The sequence below is a fragment of the Mchenga conophoros genome, linkage group LG6 (genome assembly GCF_057382185.1).
Source record: "Mchenga conophoros isolate Kocher_MC1m ecotype Shallow Benthic linkage group LG6, M_conophoros_male_GT1.1, whole genome shotgun sequence".
Taxonomy (NCBI): Eukaryota; Metazoa; Chordata; class Actinopteri; order Cichliformes; family Cichlidae; genus Mchenga; species Mchenga conophoros.
Window position 1 is genome coordinate 40,045,128 of NC_140531.1, and position 18,065 is coordinate 40,063,192.

At 41.7% G+C, this 18,065-nt stretch overlaps 1 protein-coding gene across 2 annotated transcripts; it reads right to left on the reverse strand.

The window, feature by feature from the left end:
- Positions 1-1,442: 1,442 nt before the first annotated feature.
- scrn2 (secernin 2) lies at positions 1,443-13,121 on the reverse strand. 2 transcript variants are annotated; one of them, XM_085278042.1, is made up of 10 exons: positions 12,850-13,121; positions 12,422-12,759; positions 11,583-11,745; positions 9,964-10,145; positions 9,366-9,565; positions 7,058-7,273; positions 6,800-6,965; positions 5,641-5,821; positions 3,368-3,524; positions 1,443-1,833 (listed from the first exon to the last, which is right to left on the reverse strand). In XM_085278042.1, the coding sequence occupies exons 2-9, from the start codon at positions 12,463-12,465 to the stop codon at positions 3,372-3,374; spliced, it is 1,305 nt and encodes a 434-aa protein (XP_085134168.1). In that variant the 5' UTR covers positions 12,466-12,759; positions 12,850-13,121; the 3' UTR covers positions 1,443-1,833; positions 3,368-3,371. The 2 variants fall into 2 exon arrangements, with proteins under 2 accessions (XP_085134168.1, XP_085134169.1); XM_085278043.1 differs by lacking the exon at positions 12,422-12,759 and having other exon boundaries at positions 12,850-13,115.
- Between the last annotated feature and the right edge of the window lie 4,944 nt (positions 13,122-18,065).

The window sequence follows — 18,065 nt, forward strand, 5'->3', positions numbered from 1 at the left end:
AGGAAACCTGTCAAAGAAGTCCGATAGCAAAGCAGGATACAGACTGAGTAGACTGCACGTTTAGGAGTTCCCAGATGGGGCACCTACCACCACCCCGTCCAAGAAGGCCAGGTAGTCAGGACACATTCTCCAGGAACTCTGGCCCCTGTGCTCATTCAGACTTACCTCAACTGAGCCCTTCAGCCAAAAGGTGTTATTTTTAGAGTCCCTTATCCAGGCCTTGCTGCAGGGTGGGACCCTCGGTAACTCCATCCCAGAGAAAGTCATATATACCACTGTTATTAGGGAACTTCTCTCTTCTCTTCTCCCAGAACTGCAACGCTGAACAGAGGCCTACAAACCCCTCCACAGTGATAGGGTCCTCCTAGAAATAAACTGTATCAGCTTTTCAGTTTTGTTAGTAATAAAAGCAGTTTTTAAAAGAAGCAAAATATCTTTTAATTTAATTATTCAATTTCATTGTGGTTGTTTTAGTTTTATTAATTCATAAACGTACCAAAACATGGGGTTACTGTCATGCATAAATAGACCACTGGAAGGCAGTCAGATGTGGTTAAACGCTTTAAATATTTACACCCATAATGCTGATTTATACTAATGCTCTTTATAACGTCACCCTCATTATAACACTTAATTATGATTTGGGGCAATCGTGGCTCAAGAGTTGGGAGTTCGCCTTATAATCTGAAGGTTCTTGGTTCGAGCCCCGGCTCGGACAGTCTCGGTTGTTGTGTCCTTGGGCAAGACACTTCACCTACCGCCTACTAGGGATGGCCAGAAGGGCCGATGGCGCGATATGGCAGCCTCGCTTCTGTCAACTGTAGCTTGCCTCCACCAGTGTGTGAATGTGAGAGTGAATGGGTGGATGACTGGGTGTGTAAAGCGCTTTGGGGTCCCTAGGGGGGGACTAGTAAAAGCGCTATACAAATACAGGCCATTTACCATATTTTTTGGGTGGTCAAGGTTACCAAGCTCTTATTTTGTCAAAGGTGGAGTGAACTTAATTGCAGTAAATCCAATCAACCACTAGATGGTGGCAAACACTGTTGCACGCACACACACACACACACACACACACTGAATTTACATATTCACAATAGAACATTGAATTAAATTGCAATATCTAAAATATTTCATGCAGCGTCCAACATCCCAATAATATTTTTGCTAGAACAAAGCGATACATTTTTGTTTTAATGAGAAGTACATTATAGATAGATCACCATACTATAATTGCAGATTTGTTTGGGTTTTCTTTTCTTTTTTTTCTTTTTTTACACAAATTTATATTTTAATCTTTGTTTTCACTTCACTATGAGTCAATGCAGCTTTGCTGACACAGTTTTTATTGTGCAACCAAACCCTCCTTCAGCTCAGCCCCTGCTGACCGTCCAGGCAGACCCACCATTAGTGCAAATGTGAACAAAAAGCTCACAACACACTCAGGACTTTATTAACTTTATTATAGCCTTCCCTACAGGGAGCCACCAAACGAATGACAACCCGTTCATTTGCAACATGAAACAAAAAGTTAAACGAATGCCGTACTCACAGTATTTGTGCAACGTCACACAGCTCTACATAGGCGCCTGTGTAGTCTACATCATATTTCTCACTAATGAGGTGCAGTCATTGTTCCCTGGGCGACACGGATGATAAATATGCTCCAATCACATGTGCTGTTAAGACATTCTGTGTTAAGGATGGAATGGGGACAGAGATGTGCGGTGCAGAAGTGAGGCGGAAGCCAACACGAGAAACGCTGGAGTCTGCAACAGTCCCAGGGCCTTCTCCTGCCACTCTGTGAGCACAAAGAGTATCCACCTGAGGGCGCTGTAACAGAGAACCATGAAACACAGCAAGTTAGGAGCTTAATTAGCTTTGCTGTGAGCAAAGCAGCAAATCCCACTTTAACAGGAGGATATTTCAATAAGTAGGAATCACAACCTCTGAGTTCTCTGACCGTTTATATCTCCTCCTAAATGAAAGGCTTTGTGTTCGTGTTTGACCTTCACGACGCTGTCAAAGAATTTATCTTTCATCAAAAAAGGGATTTAAAAATGATCATCTCAATACCTTAAATTACATTTTAACCACTGCAGACTATATGATTACGGTAAGATGTGTCCACTTTACCATTAAAACTATTGCAAAATTCTCAACTTGAATATGTGGTACTGTGCAAAAGTCCTGAGCCACTTTTCATGTCTTTATGTTTTACTTTCAAGGAGCCAGAATTTCTTGTAAATAATCTTCAGTGATAATTATTTGTAATCTGAAGGTCATTCCAAGTTTTTCTTTGGACATAATAATAATAATAACTTTATTTATAAAGCGCTTTCAGACAAAGTGCTGTACAGCTATAAAGAGATACATAAATAAAAGTGATGCATAGCAATACAAGTTAAAAACGCAATAACGAGTTAAAAACATAACAAAAGTTAAAAACGATAAAAATGTAGAAAAAACAAAAACAAACTAAAAGGCATAGAATTAAGACATGTAGGACAGGGTGAACAAGCGGGTCTTTAAAAACCTCCACAGAGCATGCCTGCCTGATATCTTGAGGGAGGTTGTTCCACAAAAATTGGGCATGAAGAGAAAAAGCACGCTCTCCAACAGTCTTTGTTCTGGCTCTAGGAACTTTTAAAAGGCCAGAGTCCTGAGATCGGAGAGCATGGGATCGAACATAAAGGTGCAAAAGATCAGAGAGGTATGAAGGTGCCAAACCATTTAAAGCCTTGTAGGTGAGCAGCAGGACCTTAAAATCTGCTTAAACCTGACAAGGTAGCCAATGAAGGGATTTCAGTACAGGGGTAATGTGCTCAGATTTTCCAGTTTTAGTCAAAACGCAAACAGCTGCATTTTGCACCATCTGTAAACCTCTAAAACTTTTCTTTGGTAGCTCAGAAAGGAGAGCATTACAATATAATATATGATATGTGAAGGCAAAAATGCTCATTCAAATCAAATAAACGAGATGTGTGGAATTTTATCTTTAATTCAACATGTTTAACAAAACTATTGCTATTTTTAGCCCGCCATTTTCAGGGGTACAAAAGTAACTGGCAATTGAATAACAGGCAAATTTGATGGTAAGTGAAGCCTGTTCTCTTCTTATTTCATGATAAATTCCCAAAGGTTGTGGCATTATCCGAGTACTTATGGACCTAACTGTCTGCAGACATGAAAGAAATCACCTTTTGTAGCAGGTCTTGCATGTTTAAAAAACATCCTGCATATACATGTTAAATTTGGTTTAAAAAGAATATATTAAGACAGTATGCATTCATAAGAGACAATAATCCCAGCCTAAAGCTCATTCGTGCACATCATACAACACTAATACATCCCTGCAGCCTCCCACCTCCTCACTGGTAGAACTTAATCTCAGTGTCCACGCAATCAAAAAATAAGTCCCCCAGTTCCTCTCCGGGTATCTCTCCGCTGAGCATGGCTGTGATCTCGCTCAGACACTGAGACTCCAGGTCCCTTAAAATGTTGTAGACAGCTAGACCTTCATCCTGAGACAGAACAGAGAGAAAACCCACAGAGATGCCATGAGAATAACAGTAACACCCAGGTTAGATCATACAAAGCTGTGAAACCTGATTTGATGTGACACCCTACTTTCTCCTCCTAAATTGATGCGTCTTTCATCATCATAAGCTTCAGTCAGATTTTAAAAAGGAGTCAGATCCTGCTGAAAACAGTCCTGAATCCAGTACAACCCCACGTCTATGGTGGGAGATGCAGTCTGAATAACCGCAACTACAGACCTGCTTTTCTTTACCCAAATCCCACTGTGGTGTACAAAATGCACTTTGTATTCACTCTCGTGGCGTATTTATATTTTAAAATAACAAAATAATAAATCAGCGCTCTGTACAAATGTGAAATGATAAAATATTTACACCAACATCCAATCAACCATCAAACAATGATTGAAAGAGTGACAGAAAAGTTATATTCAATGAATTATAAGAGAACTGAGTCTCTGAGTCAGTGGAGGAAGGTGCACTGCTGATGAATACTGTGTGGAGTCCAGTGAGAGGTCAGCGAATAAACTCCAAGGAGAGTCTGTTTGGTTAAAAGGAGCCTTACAACTGTGCTCCGTTTCATTGTTGGACTCTAGTAGAGTAGAGTATACTGGGCCGTATACTGGAACAGGCTTTAGACAAGCTAAACAAAGATATTTTAGCTCCACCCCCATTAAGGTGACCTCCCTTTAAACCAAACTTTCCTGATTGGCTTTACCTTCCAAACAAAAGTTTGAATATACTTTAGTTAACTAACAGGAAAGAAAAAACTAACACAAGTATGAAAAAACATGTTTCCTGAGACGTCGACACAACTGTTTAGTTTTCATAAAAACTGCACTTGACGAAAATGTAGAAAGTACCAAACTATGGTAGCAACAGAGTTTGCAGAATAACAGAAGTTAGGAAAATTTTAGCAAGATATAAATAAAAACTAAACTAAAATGCACAGCCAGAGCCGATGGCCATATAAGTGCTCAACCTTTTTTGCACCACGGACCAGTTTATGTCCGACAATATTTTTACGGACCGGCCTTTATGGTGCTGCGGATAAATACAACAAGATAAAACCAAAAAAAGAAAAGAAAACTTATTCATTCACACAGGAAAAGACCCAGAGAAACAGAGTTAATAATAAAAACTATTTTAAGCCCAGCCGAGCCTCAACTTTTGCGGCTAAGTACCAAACAGCTCACAGACTGGTACCGGTCTGTGGCCCGGGGGTTGGGGAGCGCTGATATAAGGGATATCCACTCTCTATGACATCATACAGAGACAAGAGTTTAAAAAAGAGAGAGAGATAGAATAGGATTACTTGTGCACATGCTGAGATAATAATTTGAAACTTTGGCCATTTTTAATATTAAATATAACAGAATATATGCGAATACTAAATAGATCCACGCTGAATAATTTCCATTTAATTCTTCATCTTCTGGATCTTTGTCCTAACGTTTCCGCATTGGAACAGACCAATTTTAAAGGCGGGCTTTGTCACTTTTTAAAGAGAAAAAACTGTTTCCTCAAACTACAAAAGAAAAGTTGAAGTCATGAGTAAAAAAAGGAAACAACACTTATTTGGTGTAATGAGCAGCTTTCGATAGCTAACATTAGCAAAGCTACAAAAACATTTTGTATGCTCATTTTGTGCCGAGCCAAAATTCCAGCCCAAACAGGGCGCTGACCTTCCTCTGACTTCAGGTTCAGCTTGTAATCACGCACATAATGCCAGACAGGAAATCAGCTAAAATGTCTAAATGGAAAAACTGTTTGGAAGTTCTCTGGTGTCAGTTTGAAACCCTGCTCTTTGGCTTTGAATGTGCACTTGTAGTGTGTTTATGTTTAGTCTGCACTGATGCCATGTGTCTTGTCTGCACCATCTGTGAGGTGCTGTTGTGTTTGGCTCTGCACTGGGAGTGTCTACTCTGGGTTGTGCAACTCGCCTGTAATTTATCAGCAGCAACTCATCCGGATCGACTCTTTAACGAAAATAAATAAAAAGTGATCCTGCTGTGAATGTTTACTCAGTGAACCGGAACTTCATGCACTGCCATTATCTGTGCAGGACTATCATTGACCTAGGTCATCCATCAGTGCCCACCGGGTTGGTCTCCATGGTGTTGAGTGCCACCTGATGGGCCTTGTAGAGGTCGTGTCTGCGGTCCACCTGGCTCTGAAAGCGAGGCTGCTTCCTCGCAGGGTCGTCCGGGCCAAACTGTGGGGAGACCACCCTCGGCACTGGGGTGGGACAGTCCGAGAAGATAAAAGGCTTGAATACAGACCTAGCAGGGTGGTAGGATTAGACAGGGAGAGAAAGAGGAAAGAGAAAGAGGAGACTCAGAAATTCCCATCAACCCAAAGAAGATACAGAGGATAGAAAATTAAAGATTAGAAAGGAAAGAAAACACTTTTCACACTTTCATATCAGAGGAGCTCATAAAGTTCTGTCGCTTAAGATTTCAATTTGTTCAGTCTCCCTTTCAAGATCATCCTCTAAACTGTTTCCAGCTCTTCTGCTATTTTATTGCCCACTACAAGTCCCACTCACACCACTTGCCTATCTGTGATACACGTGAGGGGCAACGTCAGGCTCTGAGAAATGAAAAGTGAACATGCAAACGGCAAAAACTGCAGTCCTCTAATGGCCACTTGATTCTGTCCCCAATCTCAACAGACTCCCATGTAAAAATGTCCAAATATACAGAATCCAAAAAGTGCGCTTTAATGAACTTAATATTATTAGTGGCCTACTTTAAGACCAGGAGAAAACATAAACCCAGCCTCCGAGGGTTGTAAGTCTAGGTAAGCGTGAGGGTTGCATGAGGAAGGGCATCTTGTATAAAACCTGCACCAAATCAAACATGAAGATTCGTCCACTGTGGCAACTCTCAGGGACCGTCTTCATTTAATTAATATTATTACGGCGTGCTTCGTGGAGCAGACCAACCAAAAGTTGAGCGAAAATCAAAATTAATTAATCCACAGGTGCACAAAGTGACCACCTTGAGGGACATTTGGGGAATTTAGATGTCTTTTTTAATGGTCAGCACATATTCATATTTTATGCTTTTTAAACATTAACTGGTTGTTACATTTAATTTTCTAAAACTTACTTAATACTAAAGTTGTATAAACAATTATGAGGAATTCCAGACCTTTAATCTCACAATATTATAATCGTTCCATGAACATATAGTGGATAAAACAGGTTATTCAAGTAGCATTAAGTGGAGGAATTCTTAGTTTAGTGAGTGGCAAACCTGGATGGGTCTGGGGTGGCAGTGAAGAAGTGGATGCAGGGCAGAGCGGTGTCTCTGGGCAGGATGGAAACCATGCTGCCTGTGGTGCAGAAACCTCCAGAGTCCATGCAGATGCCGCTGGGTTTGTCCCTCAGAATGGACATCATCACCTCTGCCGTCACTGATCCTGAAAGCAGGACAGACAAAGAGCTGAGTGTCTCTGTAGAGAAGTTATCGTCATGTTCGGCAGCTCTACACTCCGCCGAGCTCTGTACCTACCATCGTGTTGCTGGAGCAGCTCCGTGCCTCCCCTGTAGCGCTGCTTGGCCAGCTCCATCCTGGCCGGCGGGTTCTCGGGACTAAACACATGCGAGAAGTTAAATTCTCCCTCACCGTCCCACCAGCCCTGAGCCTTGGCTACGCTCCGCAGGTCCGGGTGCTCTGTGGAGATCTCGCTGCCAATGGTGAGCTGGTTGGAGATGTTCTTAACACCCTCTGGAAGAAGCAGGTAGATGTCAGTCTTTGAGATACCAGATCAACTGAAATCCTATTTAGCCAGAAAAGCTCCGTTTGTGTGTATGTTTCACACAAAGCAGATTGATTGCAGCTGATAAAAATCACTCCATGAGGATTCCCATACATGCATTCCCATACATGCATTCCCATACATGCATTCTCAGCTGCTAGAACCTGATTTCAGCCAGGAGGCCAGTCTTATCACAAGAATGGACCTAGTTTACTTTTTTTATTTGAGTTTGTTAAACACACAGACCGCTGCAAACACACAGTCACAAACAGTTTTTTTTTACACTTGGCTCTGTGTGATGTGATACAGAGCTGAGGGGCAGCCAATCAGAAGAAAGCTAGATTAACAAAGTGGATCTAAAGCTCTGGGGTGGGATCACCTGGAGTCACTGCAGATGTGTAGCACATCTATCAGCTAAACACTTTCTTTCTATTCATTAAAGATAGACACTGAAACCAGAGAAAAAAACATCAGAGACAAAAACCCCACAAAGACAGACTTATTAAAAGCTCATGATTTCGTCTTTCTAAAAGCAGTTTGCCCAAAAAAACTAAAGCTGACGTCCTGTTTTTCACACCGATTTCTGCTCAGTCTGCTTTCTGGTGCATTGAGGGGATATCAAAAATCAGGATTTACTTTTCTGCCCACCGGTTACGGTTTACAAATGCAGATAAATTCATGTGAACTAATAAATAGCCAATCGAAAGCAATTAGGCAGTGGCATTCCTAAAGGTTTTAGCTTTGAGTCAATACATCTTCTTCCTGACTCAAACTGGATGTTTGTGAGCACAGTGAAGTAGAGTAGTAGACCAACGCTGGTCTCATTGTCCTGGAGCTGACTGACAAGAACAATCCCATCTGTGTACTTTAACATGGTCCTGTTATCATCATACTCTGTAACACATCTGTGCAGAGGATAAATAACAGAGCACACACATCCCTGTGGAAACCAGCAGAGGAGCAAACCTGAGAACTCCATTTAAACTAAATTTCTGTGCCCACAAGTTTTAAAAGCAAACTGTTAAAATATAAGGTTAAAAAGTTAAAAGCAGAGGAAAAAAACAGGAAGTCTAGCATGAGACCCTTTTCCCTCCAAGTGTTTAAGTGTTTAAGCTCTGCTCCTCTGTGTGGTCTCTAAGCAATCTACAGACCACACAGAGTTTAACCTCTCCTGTAGACGCTTCTGCCATGTTAGCAGCACGGCAAGGACAGACTGATAATCAGTCGAGACAGACGTACGCATAGATATTCATCATCCTCAGAGGATGAAACTGTTGTTCAATATCTCTGTTCGAGAACAGGTTTCAGGATTGTTCCCCTCCCCCCTCTAAAATAAAATCCTTTAAGCAAGCATGCAATAAGAGGCTTTATAAAAATTTCACTAAGGAGATGTTGGTGCATGCACACCATGAACTTTTAAAGACATCCTCGTCCTTGTTACGACTGTTACTAAGGAATCGCACCTGCTTTCAAACACAAAATCTTTGCTTCAATTATAACAACCGGAGAAAAAAGCTGGATGTGGTTATAAATGAAGCACATTCAGTAATTTTGAGCTCTATGGATGATCACCCCTTCATATCAACACTGAGTGGGGTGGAAATTTTTTTTAAACTCATCTACTTGGACCTATATTGGGGACGTGGTTGGATTGATGAACAGGTGCCCTGATAGAGACCTGAATGGATTATCTGACCAACAGTATGGCAACAACTGTGTGGTACAGACCTCCAAGACATTTGTACTTCAGTTCTGGTGAACAACATTCTTGTTCTTATTAGTATGTTACTGCACTAATTACCCGATAGGTGTCTCCTTACATTGGACCCATACAGTCTGTGAATGTAGCTTACTAATCACACTGACTAGCATTAGCTGATAAATTAGCGGGATGATCCCTTTGATCCATATAAGGTAACTTTTGGCTGCCATACTATACTGCAGTGAGTGCACAGAAACAAACTCTTTTAGCACCTCCCCCTTTAAGCCAGAGCAACGTGAGGCCTGAACTTTTGGCTCACAGTTGTTACTTCTTTAGTCTTTTCAACCCTTGGTCCTTACCTGAGACTTTCTGTGCCACCCAAAGCCTCCCGGCTGTCTCCAGCACCCAAGCCTCACTGCGGTCCACAAGGAGGAAGGTGTTGTGGTAGCTGAAGGGTTCGGGAGCCTCCCTGCACTGCCCGCCCTGGCCATGCTCTTCCAGGAGGCTGGTGATCACCGTCAGTGCTGCCCGGGCACTGTCACCACGCTCCAGCCCCAGTCTGATGATCAGAACCCATGCTAGGTTATGTGTGTGCCAGGTTTCGTCTATTTGTTTATCTAGTGTTTGATCAGTTTCACACACCATGAATTCACTTTAACTGCTCTGAAGTGTGCATTGGAGAACAGCTGCTCAGTTAAAGAGTCTCTCTTTGCTGCTTGAGTATTTTTACACAGAATAACTTCAACAGTCATCTCTACACCTGCCATAACATGCTAGTGACAATCTACACACCCTTCTGATCAAAGCCTCAGAGGATTAACTTAGTACTTCTACTGAATACATGCAATCCAACTTTAATAAGGTGCAGTCAGCAGTTGGATTATTTTCCCTTTATTGATATCCTGTTCTTAATCCATACAAATTTCTGAGAAATATCAAAAGTTTTCAGCAGCTCACCGGACAAGGTCCATGCCCAGCAGAGCCTCTCCCGGTGCGACGGGCTCTCGGGTCCAGACTGCCTCATTCCCAATACAGACCCCTTTGTCACTGGCGCCCATTTCAGCTCCCCACATCCATGCAGGTTTGCTGAGGACCACCGCGTTGGTCTGCTCCACCTGAGGGATCTGGATGTACGTGCACTGCAGATTGCAAAGAAGAAGAAAAAAAAAGGATTGTGGCTTCAGGTATGAACAGTGGAGCATGAACAACATTTTCTTACAAATGTGCACATATTGATGTATAACAGTGGAAGAAAAGGAAAAAGATATCTTAGTACCAAAATCCCAAACAGATGTTTCGGGTCATTCAGATCAACGATGACAAAAAGCAGTACAAGCACACGATCCAGTGTTAGATACAGTTCACTTACATCATCACTCATTTAGTCAGGCTCTTAAATATCCAGCAATTGTCAGGATACAATGAAAAGGTAAAAGATTTGTATTCTACCTGCATGTTAAATTATCCTAAGGCTAATTTAACATTAGGGTCACCAGGATTGCAATACACTCTCAGAAACCTGGACTTTTTTTTATAATGTTTTACTTTCCAGTAATGCATTCAACAACTTATCATAAGGACATCATTAGACCCCACAGCACCATCAGATCACTGTGATGCATACTTTGCTTCATGAGCTGAAAACAGCTATAAACAATGTATTCAGAGCACAGACACTATACAAGACGGATAAAGCCAGTGCGCCATTACCCACTGGTATCTGAAGACCAGTTTTGAAACCCAGTGATGAGCGTTTTTTCGCTGTGGTTTCAAAGGGGATGTGAAAACCGAGGGACGATAATGCCTGTGAAACCAAACACTAATCGGCTGTTATCGATCACAAGTTGTTGACCAACGAATAAACCCAAGATATCCCCTTAAATTAACAAAATATACAACATCTACTTAACTAAAATCTATTTGTTTTACTCTGTATGACCTGAAATTAGTGGCTGAGCTCAGAAACCCAGCAGGAAAGTTGTTACTGACTTCTGTAGGACTGTAAATGTTTTTGCAACCACAAGTATCGACCCTGGTTCCTATTAAAAACAAACTGCATTAATGTGAAGCTTGGCTGCGCTGACCTAGCTGAGCTAACAGGATAAAGTATTTATTTATTTATTTATTTATTTATTTATTTATTTATTTATTTATTTTTATTTATTTTTTATTCCTATTTATTCTATTCATCCCCTTTGTATATTTTATTTATATTTGTCTCTGTATTTATATATGTGTGTGTGTGTGTGTGTGTGTATATATATATATATAACAGTTCTGTAACTGTAACTTTGGTCGTTGCTGTGCTTTTTTTGGAAGTCGAATTTCCCAGAGGAACCCACCCGAGGGATTAATAAAGTTCTATCTTATCTTATCTTATCTTCATCACAGTTGCTTCTCTTTAATTATTAACAGGAAAGGTTTCCACATGAAGTCCGTGTGTAAATATTCAACATCCCTGCTTCAGACTTCAGCCTTGAAAAAGGTTGTTTTGAACCCAACAGATATGAAATGTATTAGTCAGACGGTGTATTTAAAACACAGCAGCAGCTGCGGCTTTTCCTGCGCTGCTTTACCTCCAGCATGGAGCCTGGAGGGTGGGAGGCTGCAGGGTAGTGGACCACCTCTTGCACCTCATCTCGAGGACGGTCTGAGTTCTTTCCAAAAATCACATGGTCATCACGAGAGCCAGGGGGCAAGGAAACAAAACAGTCACATGACATGGGGGGCTCTGCCATCCTGCAACAAAGACACAGAAACAAACAAAAAAAAGGAAGTGTGGCTGGCTGTGGGGAACAGCGGCGTGATTGACCCCCACCCCCCCGCCCTACCCAAACACGCACTTAAGAGTAGTGGTATCCAGAAACCCGACTTGGTACTGTTAATCTCACAATGCCAAGTGACATGACAGAATCAGCGATAAAGCTGCTCAAGCAGTTATTAAAATCACCTCCAACTTTAACGTTAAAGTGATTCACACATTAATGAATCATTCATTATAACCCAGTGATTAACCTTTTTGGTATTTTAAGCATATTTCTGTACTGTTTCACCACTTTTCTGAACAGTTATTGAACACAAAATTGTGTATAAAGTCTCGTGCAGCCACTTTTCACCAAATACCATCTGATTAAGAGCACGAGGATCCACCATATTTTCAATACGCTCTACTTTCATCTGATCCAAGTATTGTGATTTCCTGTCGTTCCTTCGTGACACCCCTAAAAAACCCGTAAACGCCCCTGGTGGGGAGTGAACTAAAGAAGCAGCACTGATTTCACGGCCTCATGTAAACAAGCTGATTTGAAACTAATCATAAGAGTCTGACGTTGTGTTGGATCTGCAGCACTACACCCTGCTGTAACCATAATGTGCATGTGTGGATCAGAGAGGAACAGCTCTCTCCATTCCCCACCCAGCTTTCTGCAGAAAGTCAGATCCAGCCGGTGCACTGCCCATCCCTTTCACACAGGGATTAGGAGGCAGTCTTGTGCAGAGCACTTTATTGACTGTAATCTTCACAAATCCGGCCGCCACGTTGCTCTATTGTCGCTCCTTTTCTCTCGTTTGCGACCACGAATCGCTCACATTCCGGAAACAATGTCACCCAAAGTGTCCCGGCTAATCGCAGCTGTAGCCTGTGACGGAGCTCGCTTTGCGATCAGTGTTTATTTCAGAGATAAGGCCCACACTCCCCGTCCCTCTCTCCGGAGTAGCGACGCGCCTGTCTCTTCGTGTCCTTTCGCTTTTAATCTGGGGGGTGAGAATGGGGCTCAATTTCGGGGATAATAGTGCGTAAAGTAGAGCTAGGCAGCGGCGGGTGGTGCTGGAGAAAATGTTTACCTTTGTTTTTCAATGGTGAGCGCGCACGGCCGGCTGGGAGAAGGCAGGTTGTAGATACAGAGCAGTCACGTGACGAAGAAATCCAAAGGTCTGTACTTAAAGGTCTCGTCTCGTCTGGCCACAAGCACAGCTCACCGTCTCACAGAGTCCAGTCCACACCTGTGCAAAGCTGCACAGCAGGCCTGAGCGATGAGGTAGCTCTTCATCATGAGTCTGCCTCCCCTTCGCCTGTTTATCTGCAAACCCGCAGTCAACACGATCATAATTACATCCACCTTCGAGGAAATCCCTGCAAACACTGCAAGTTTTTACAATCCGCTGTTTCCACCGTGGAAGCAACAAATCAAGTCTGTTTGTTTGTTTTTTATTTATTCGCTCAGATACAAACAAAGACTGTAAACAAGTATAATTAAATGCAAAATGCTTCTGAGCTACACTTATGACCTCATGTCTGTGTGACTTAAAGGATGAGCCGGACAAACCTCTTAGCTTGCACTCACTAAAGTAAACAAGTTAACGTTTTCATAAGAATCACAGGTCAGTAAAAACCTGACCTGAAAAAAAACAAAACAAAACAAAAAAACATATAAGCCCTATGATGACATCAGTGGCATCGTGGGAAATGTAGGATCTACTGTTTTAAACCCAGGATATCGCAGCCTGTGGTGTTTTGATTTTGAGGGCTGTTTTACGAAATATGTCATATATACAGCATATCCAAGCACACATCAAGTACTAACTACAGACTACATAAAAGTGGTAATTACAGACTGACCAGCAGGGGGCGACTGCTCTGGTTGCAAAACAACTTCTGGTTAATAAATGGGGAAAACAGCCCCCAGCTCCCTCTCTGTGTGACCTCAGTGAGATCTCAGTTCCTAGTTTTAAAGTCTCAGTGATGGATACTTTATAAACCATGGATTTGTTGGTCACAGGTTGTCAGCCAATCAGTGTGGCGACTTTGTTTTCCCAGTCAAACTCACCCCTTGCTTTTCAAAACTCCAAGATGGTGATGGCTGAAAACATTCGGCTAACTAATGGGTGATGTTACACGTCCATCTGTTCTGGGAATCCATCCTACCTCACAAATCATTTCTGCACATACGCTGCGCATATGCGCAACACAAAACCCAAATTAACTTCATTTTTTAACCCATTGTAAATATTTCTTATGGTTATGGTTTGGATTAGTCAGAAGTCACGGTCAAATTATAATACAGGTAGGACGATTTGCCAAAGTAGGACGGTTTCTTAGAACACCATCTTTTATATACAGTTTGTAACCCCAACCTATGAGACCGAAATGAATTAAGACTAAAAATTTGGGTTTCTGTAATGAGCACTTGAGGCTGAATCCCAACCAGAGTGTATCAGACAAATATTTGAAGTATCACACAGCACTACCTTTACCTCCACTAACTGGAGTCACTGAACTGGACCTGTCTGTCAGACCTTTAATGGAAATATCTGACAAATAATTTGACTTGCTGTGACGTAAAAGTGCATCCAAGAACTTCATGCTTCAGTTTTTGGTGGCTGATTTCTAGTATTTATTAGCACTTAGCACTAATTAGCATCTGTTTGTGCCATTGTGATGCACTTGTAAACGTCATATATGCAGCTTCCTAACAAAGCTTATTACTGTTAGCTGATGATTTTTACATTCCAGCCTATTGTTTAAATACAGCCACTTCCACTTCAGTAAAAATGCTAATAGTGAGGCTTTAGAATGTAGAGTTTAGAAACAAAAGGGCGACATCATAGTAACTAGAATTAGTCCTTTAGATTAGCATGTTTCTAACATGGAAAGGTAGGTTAATATTAACTTCCAAGTAATATAAATGGTGACTTTTTTATAACCTGCAAAGTCATAGCTAAAAAGCTGAGGCTCATCTTAAACACAGGTAAGTAGAAAAATGGACGAGCCAGCAAGCCACAAAGCTAATAAGATAATTTAACTGACAAAGACTTTGGAGTTTATATGAGTATAAGTCTATATTTAGAGTTATATTAGGACATCAAGCTGCACAACAGCCTGTGTTAATCTTATATTTATTTCCCCACCTCACTGGTTATTGGCTTCCAGTTGCCACCACAACTTTAAATAATAATCCTGAAAATCCTCTTGTTTAATATCTCTGTACAGAAGGACCGGGTGCATCATGGACAGTCCATCACAGGACTTTTTACAGTGTTTCTCTACTAAATGCAGTGGAAACATAAGGTCAACAGTGAAATGGAATCAGAATTGCTGTTTACTACATTTGAGCAGTGGGTGAAAAAATAAGATGTGTAAAGACATTTGTGTTTATTTCGCAGTTTAACAAGTCACCTTCTTTGGCGCTGTGACACCAACGCTGTGTACGCCACTGCTTTTTAGCAGCACTCTGGCTCACATGTTGGCTAATCAGTGTAATTAAAGTTGGGCGAATTCATGTGTGTCAGTGGTTTATAGAGTGGGTGTCTCCCATCACTGGTGTTTCATTGAATTATGTCTCTGACACTCCCTGTCTCAGTCGTCGGAGACAAACTCACTCCCCACCAGCTTCCACCTGTTGTTTGCAAAGCATTGATTGATGACCCATTTCTCTCTGTCGGTTTTCTTGTTTCATCAGCAGAAAAAAACCCTCTGCACTGACGGCAGGAGACAAGTTCTGTATCAAAGCTTCCCAGTGAGTCCTAAACCTCCCTTATATTTGTTTTGAAGCTGTTAAAATACATCCATTATTGTGCTTTTTGCTTCTGGGCCCACATGTCAGGCTGGAAAACTCATAATGTTGCCTTCAAGTACCAGAGATAGAAAGTTAGGCACAGAAAATAGGTACAAAATAAATTAAATTAACCTTCCAACCATATAAAGATACAGGAGCCACCGTGATGTCATCACTGAATAGTGAAATCCATTTTCAAGCCTCATTCATTGAACTTATATATATATCACCTGTTTTATTCCTTTAGTTCTCAGACTAAACAACGCTTCAGGAAATCATTCCTGCCGTTGCCTGTGAGAGTGTACAATAACTCATATTTCTGTGACAGGTGAACACACCTGTCTGGCATAAGATAAGAATGCAATTTGTATTACTTTCTTAGTTTGAGCAAGAGATTAATGCAGATCAGTATTATTTTTTAGTCTTTTTTAAGTTAACCTCATTTTTATTAATTATTTTTCTTTGGTTTTTCTCACAATATAAGGCCCTCACTATGTCATATGTCTATCTGTCTAATCTAGAAGAAATGACAAATCAGTGCACTCTTTTACTTCGCAACATCTACTTTTTGACTCTCACAGGTACTTATAGTTACCTTAAATAAGCTATCATACCTACAGTGACAGAAAATGAATTTTATGCAAGCGTAGTTTGAATAAATGTGATGGACTACAAACAGATAATCCATCCAGCTTCTCTCTGAGCTGTAGTGAACACGTTGCCTAAAAATGGTAAGATCTAGCTGAAAACAACAACAACAATAACACAGAAACACTCAAAATGCTGAAGTTGAAGCTTGAAAAAGGTTGAGTTCAGAAGTGAGCTGATGGCTTCAAAGTGGCTGTCAAGTACGTATATGTTTGAACACAGCCAACAGAACTCCTTTCACCTTTTCTCTATTTGTACAGAAAACTGTAAAACAAGATATCATAATAACTGACAACTCAAACTGGTAACACAGGTCCCAGTCGCCCAGCCAAGTGAACACAAACGCACAGGATGTGCTAAAATAATAAAGAGAACTGGCTCTGCTGCATTACAGTGACTGACATCTTCCATCATAAGTCATTTCCAGCATCAAAACCAGCGTGTAATTGTGTCATTGTCACTCATCAATATGCATACCAGCAGATCCCATTCTTAAAACTGACTCATGCTGGCATCTGTAAATGTTTGGTGACGCAAGTTATTGAAGTTCTTAAATACATAGGTGAGCGCATAGGAAACAAGGAGTGGCCGCTAATCCGCTCCAAACGTTCCACAAAACGTCGCGTTTTGAGCGCGCACACCTGGGTCCTGCTGTTGCTGACTTATGTCAGACTTGGAGGAGGTGTTGAGTTACTTTTTGAAGCAGGACGGTGGTGAGTGGTGTTCCCCCGTGGCTCACGAGGAGCGCTGAAGGCAACGCGAGCTGAATTCTTGAGAAGTTTCCTGAGAAGACAACCTGTTACCTGAACGGCAACCGACTACTTCCACTCCCTCTCCGGCCTTTCATCTCCTGGAGCGTGCTGACAAGCATCGCACATCCTGTCTGCCCTTACACAAAACACCAAGCAAACACCTACCTGAGCCAAAAGCGGACACACCCAAGCAAGAGCTAGCATATGTGTACAGTAACACACACACACACACACACATGCACACAAGCACATGGGTGCAGAAACAAGCAGAGACAGAGTGAAACTAAACAGATGAGTGAAAAAGAGAGCTTGTAAATACACCCACACATTACACCCCTCTGACAACAACATTTGTGTTGACTGATGATGACTGATGAAGAGTGATTTAGGACACAGATTCAATCAAGCAGAGCTGAATACAAGATTGGCTCTGGACTTTTATTTTTTATGCCTTTGCTTTGCTTGTAAAAACTTCCTGTTGCATGTTATTTAACATCGCTCTTGCTCTGAGGTGCAACTTTTAACCAACAAAAAAAGTAACTCTGATAAAATTACATCTGTCTGGGTCTGTCGTTCTCTAAGTGGGTGCAAATAAGATGGTGTAAACCACGCACGTTCGAAGATTTCATTAACTTATCAACATGGTGTCTGGGCACTGTGATGGATTTCAAGTTGCGTGGACACCAGACCCAACCTTTACCTCACCTATGTGAACACAGACACACACAGCGCCAGGCGGCGGGCCTCATCTAAAGCCACGCAGGCCAAGTTTGTAAGCCGTGCCATGTGAAGCGGAGGGCCGGCCGGAGAAAAATGAGGGGTGTTAAGGGACGGAAACAGCTGGTGAGAAGCCCAGAGCATATTAATCTGACGTGGGAGACAGGATGGCAGCAAAAGAGGACGTCTAATAAAACATGGTATTAAAGGTGTGTGTGTGTATGTGTCTGTGTGTCTTCCTGGAGGATTACTGGTGAGTTATTGCAAAAAAAAGTTGGGTGTCTGTGTCCATGCGGCTACTACACATTTAAAAACTTTCTGCATCCTGCATTCAATCTGAGAGCATTTTTGGGGGCCGTGCGCTCAGTTTAAAGCTGTTAGGAAATCT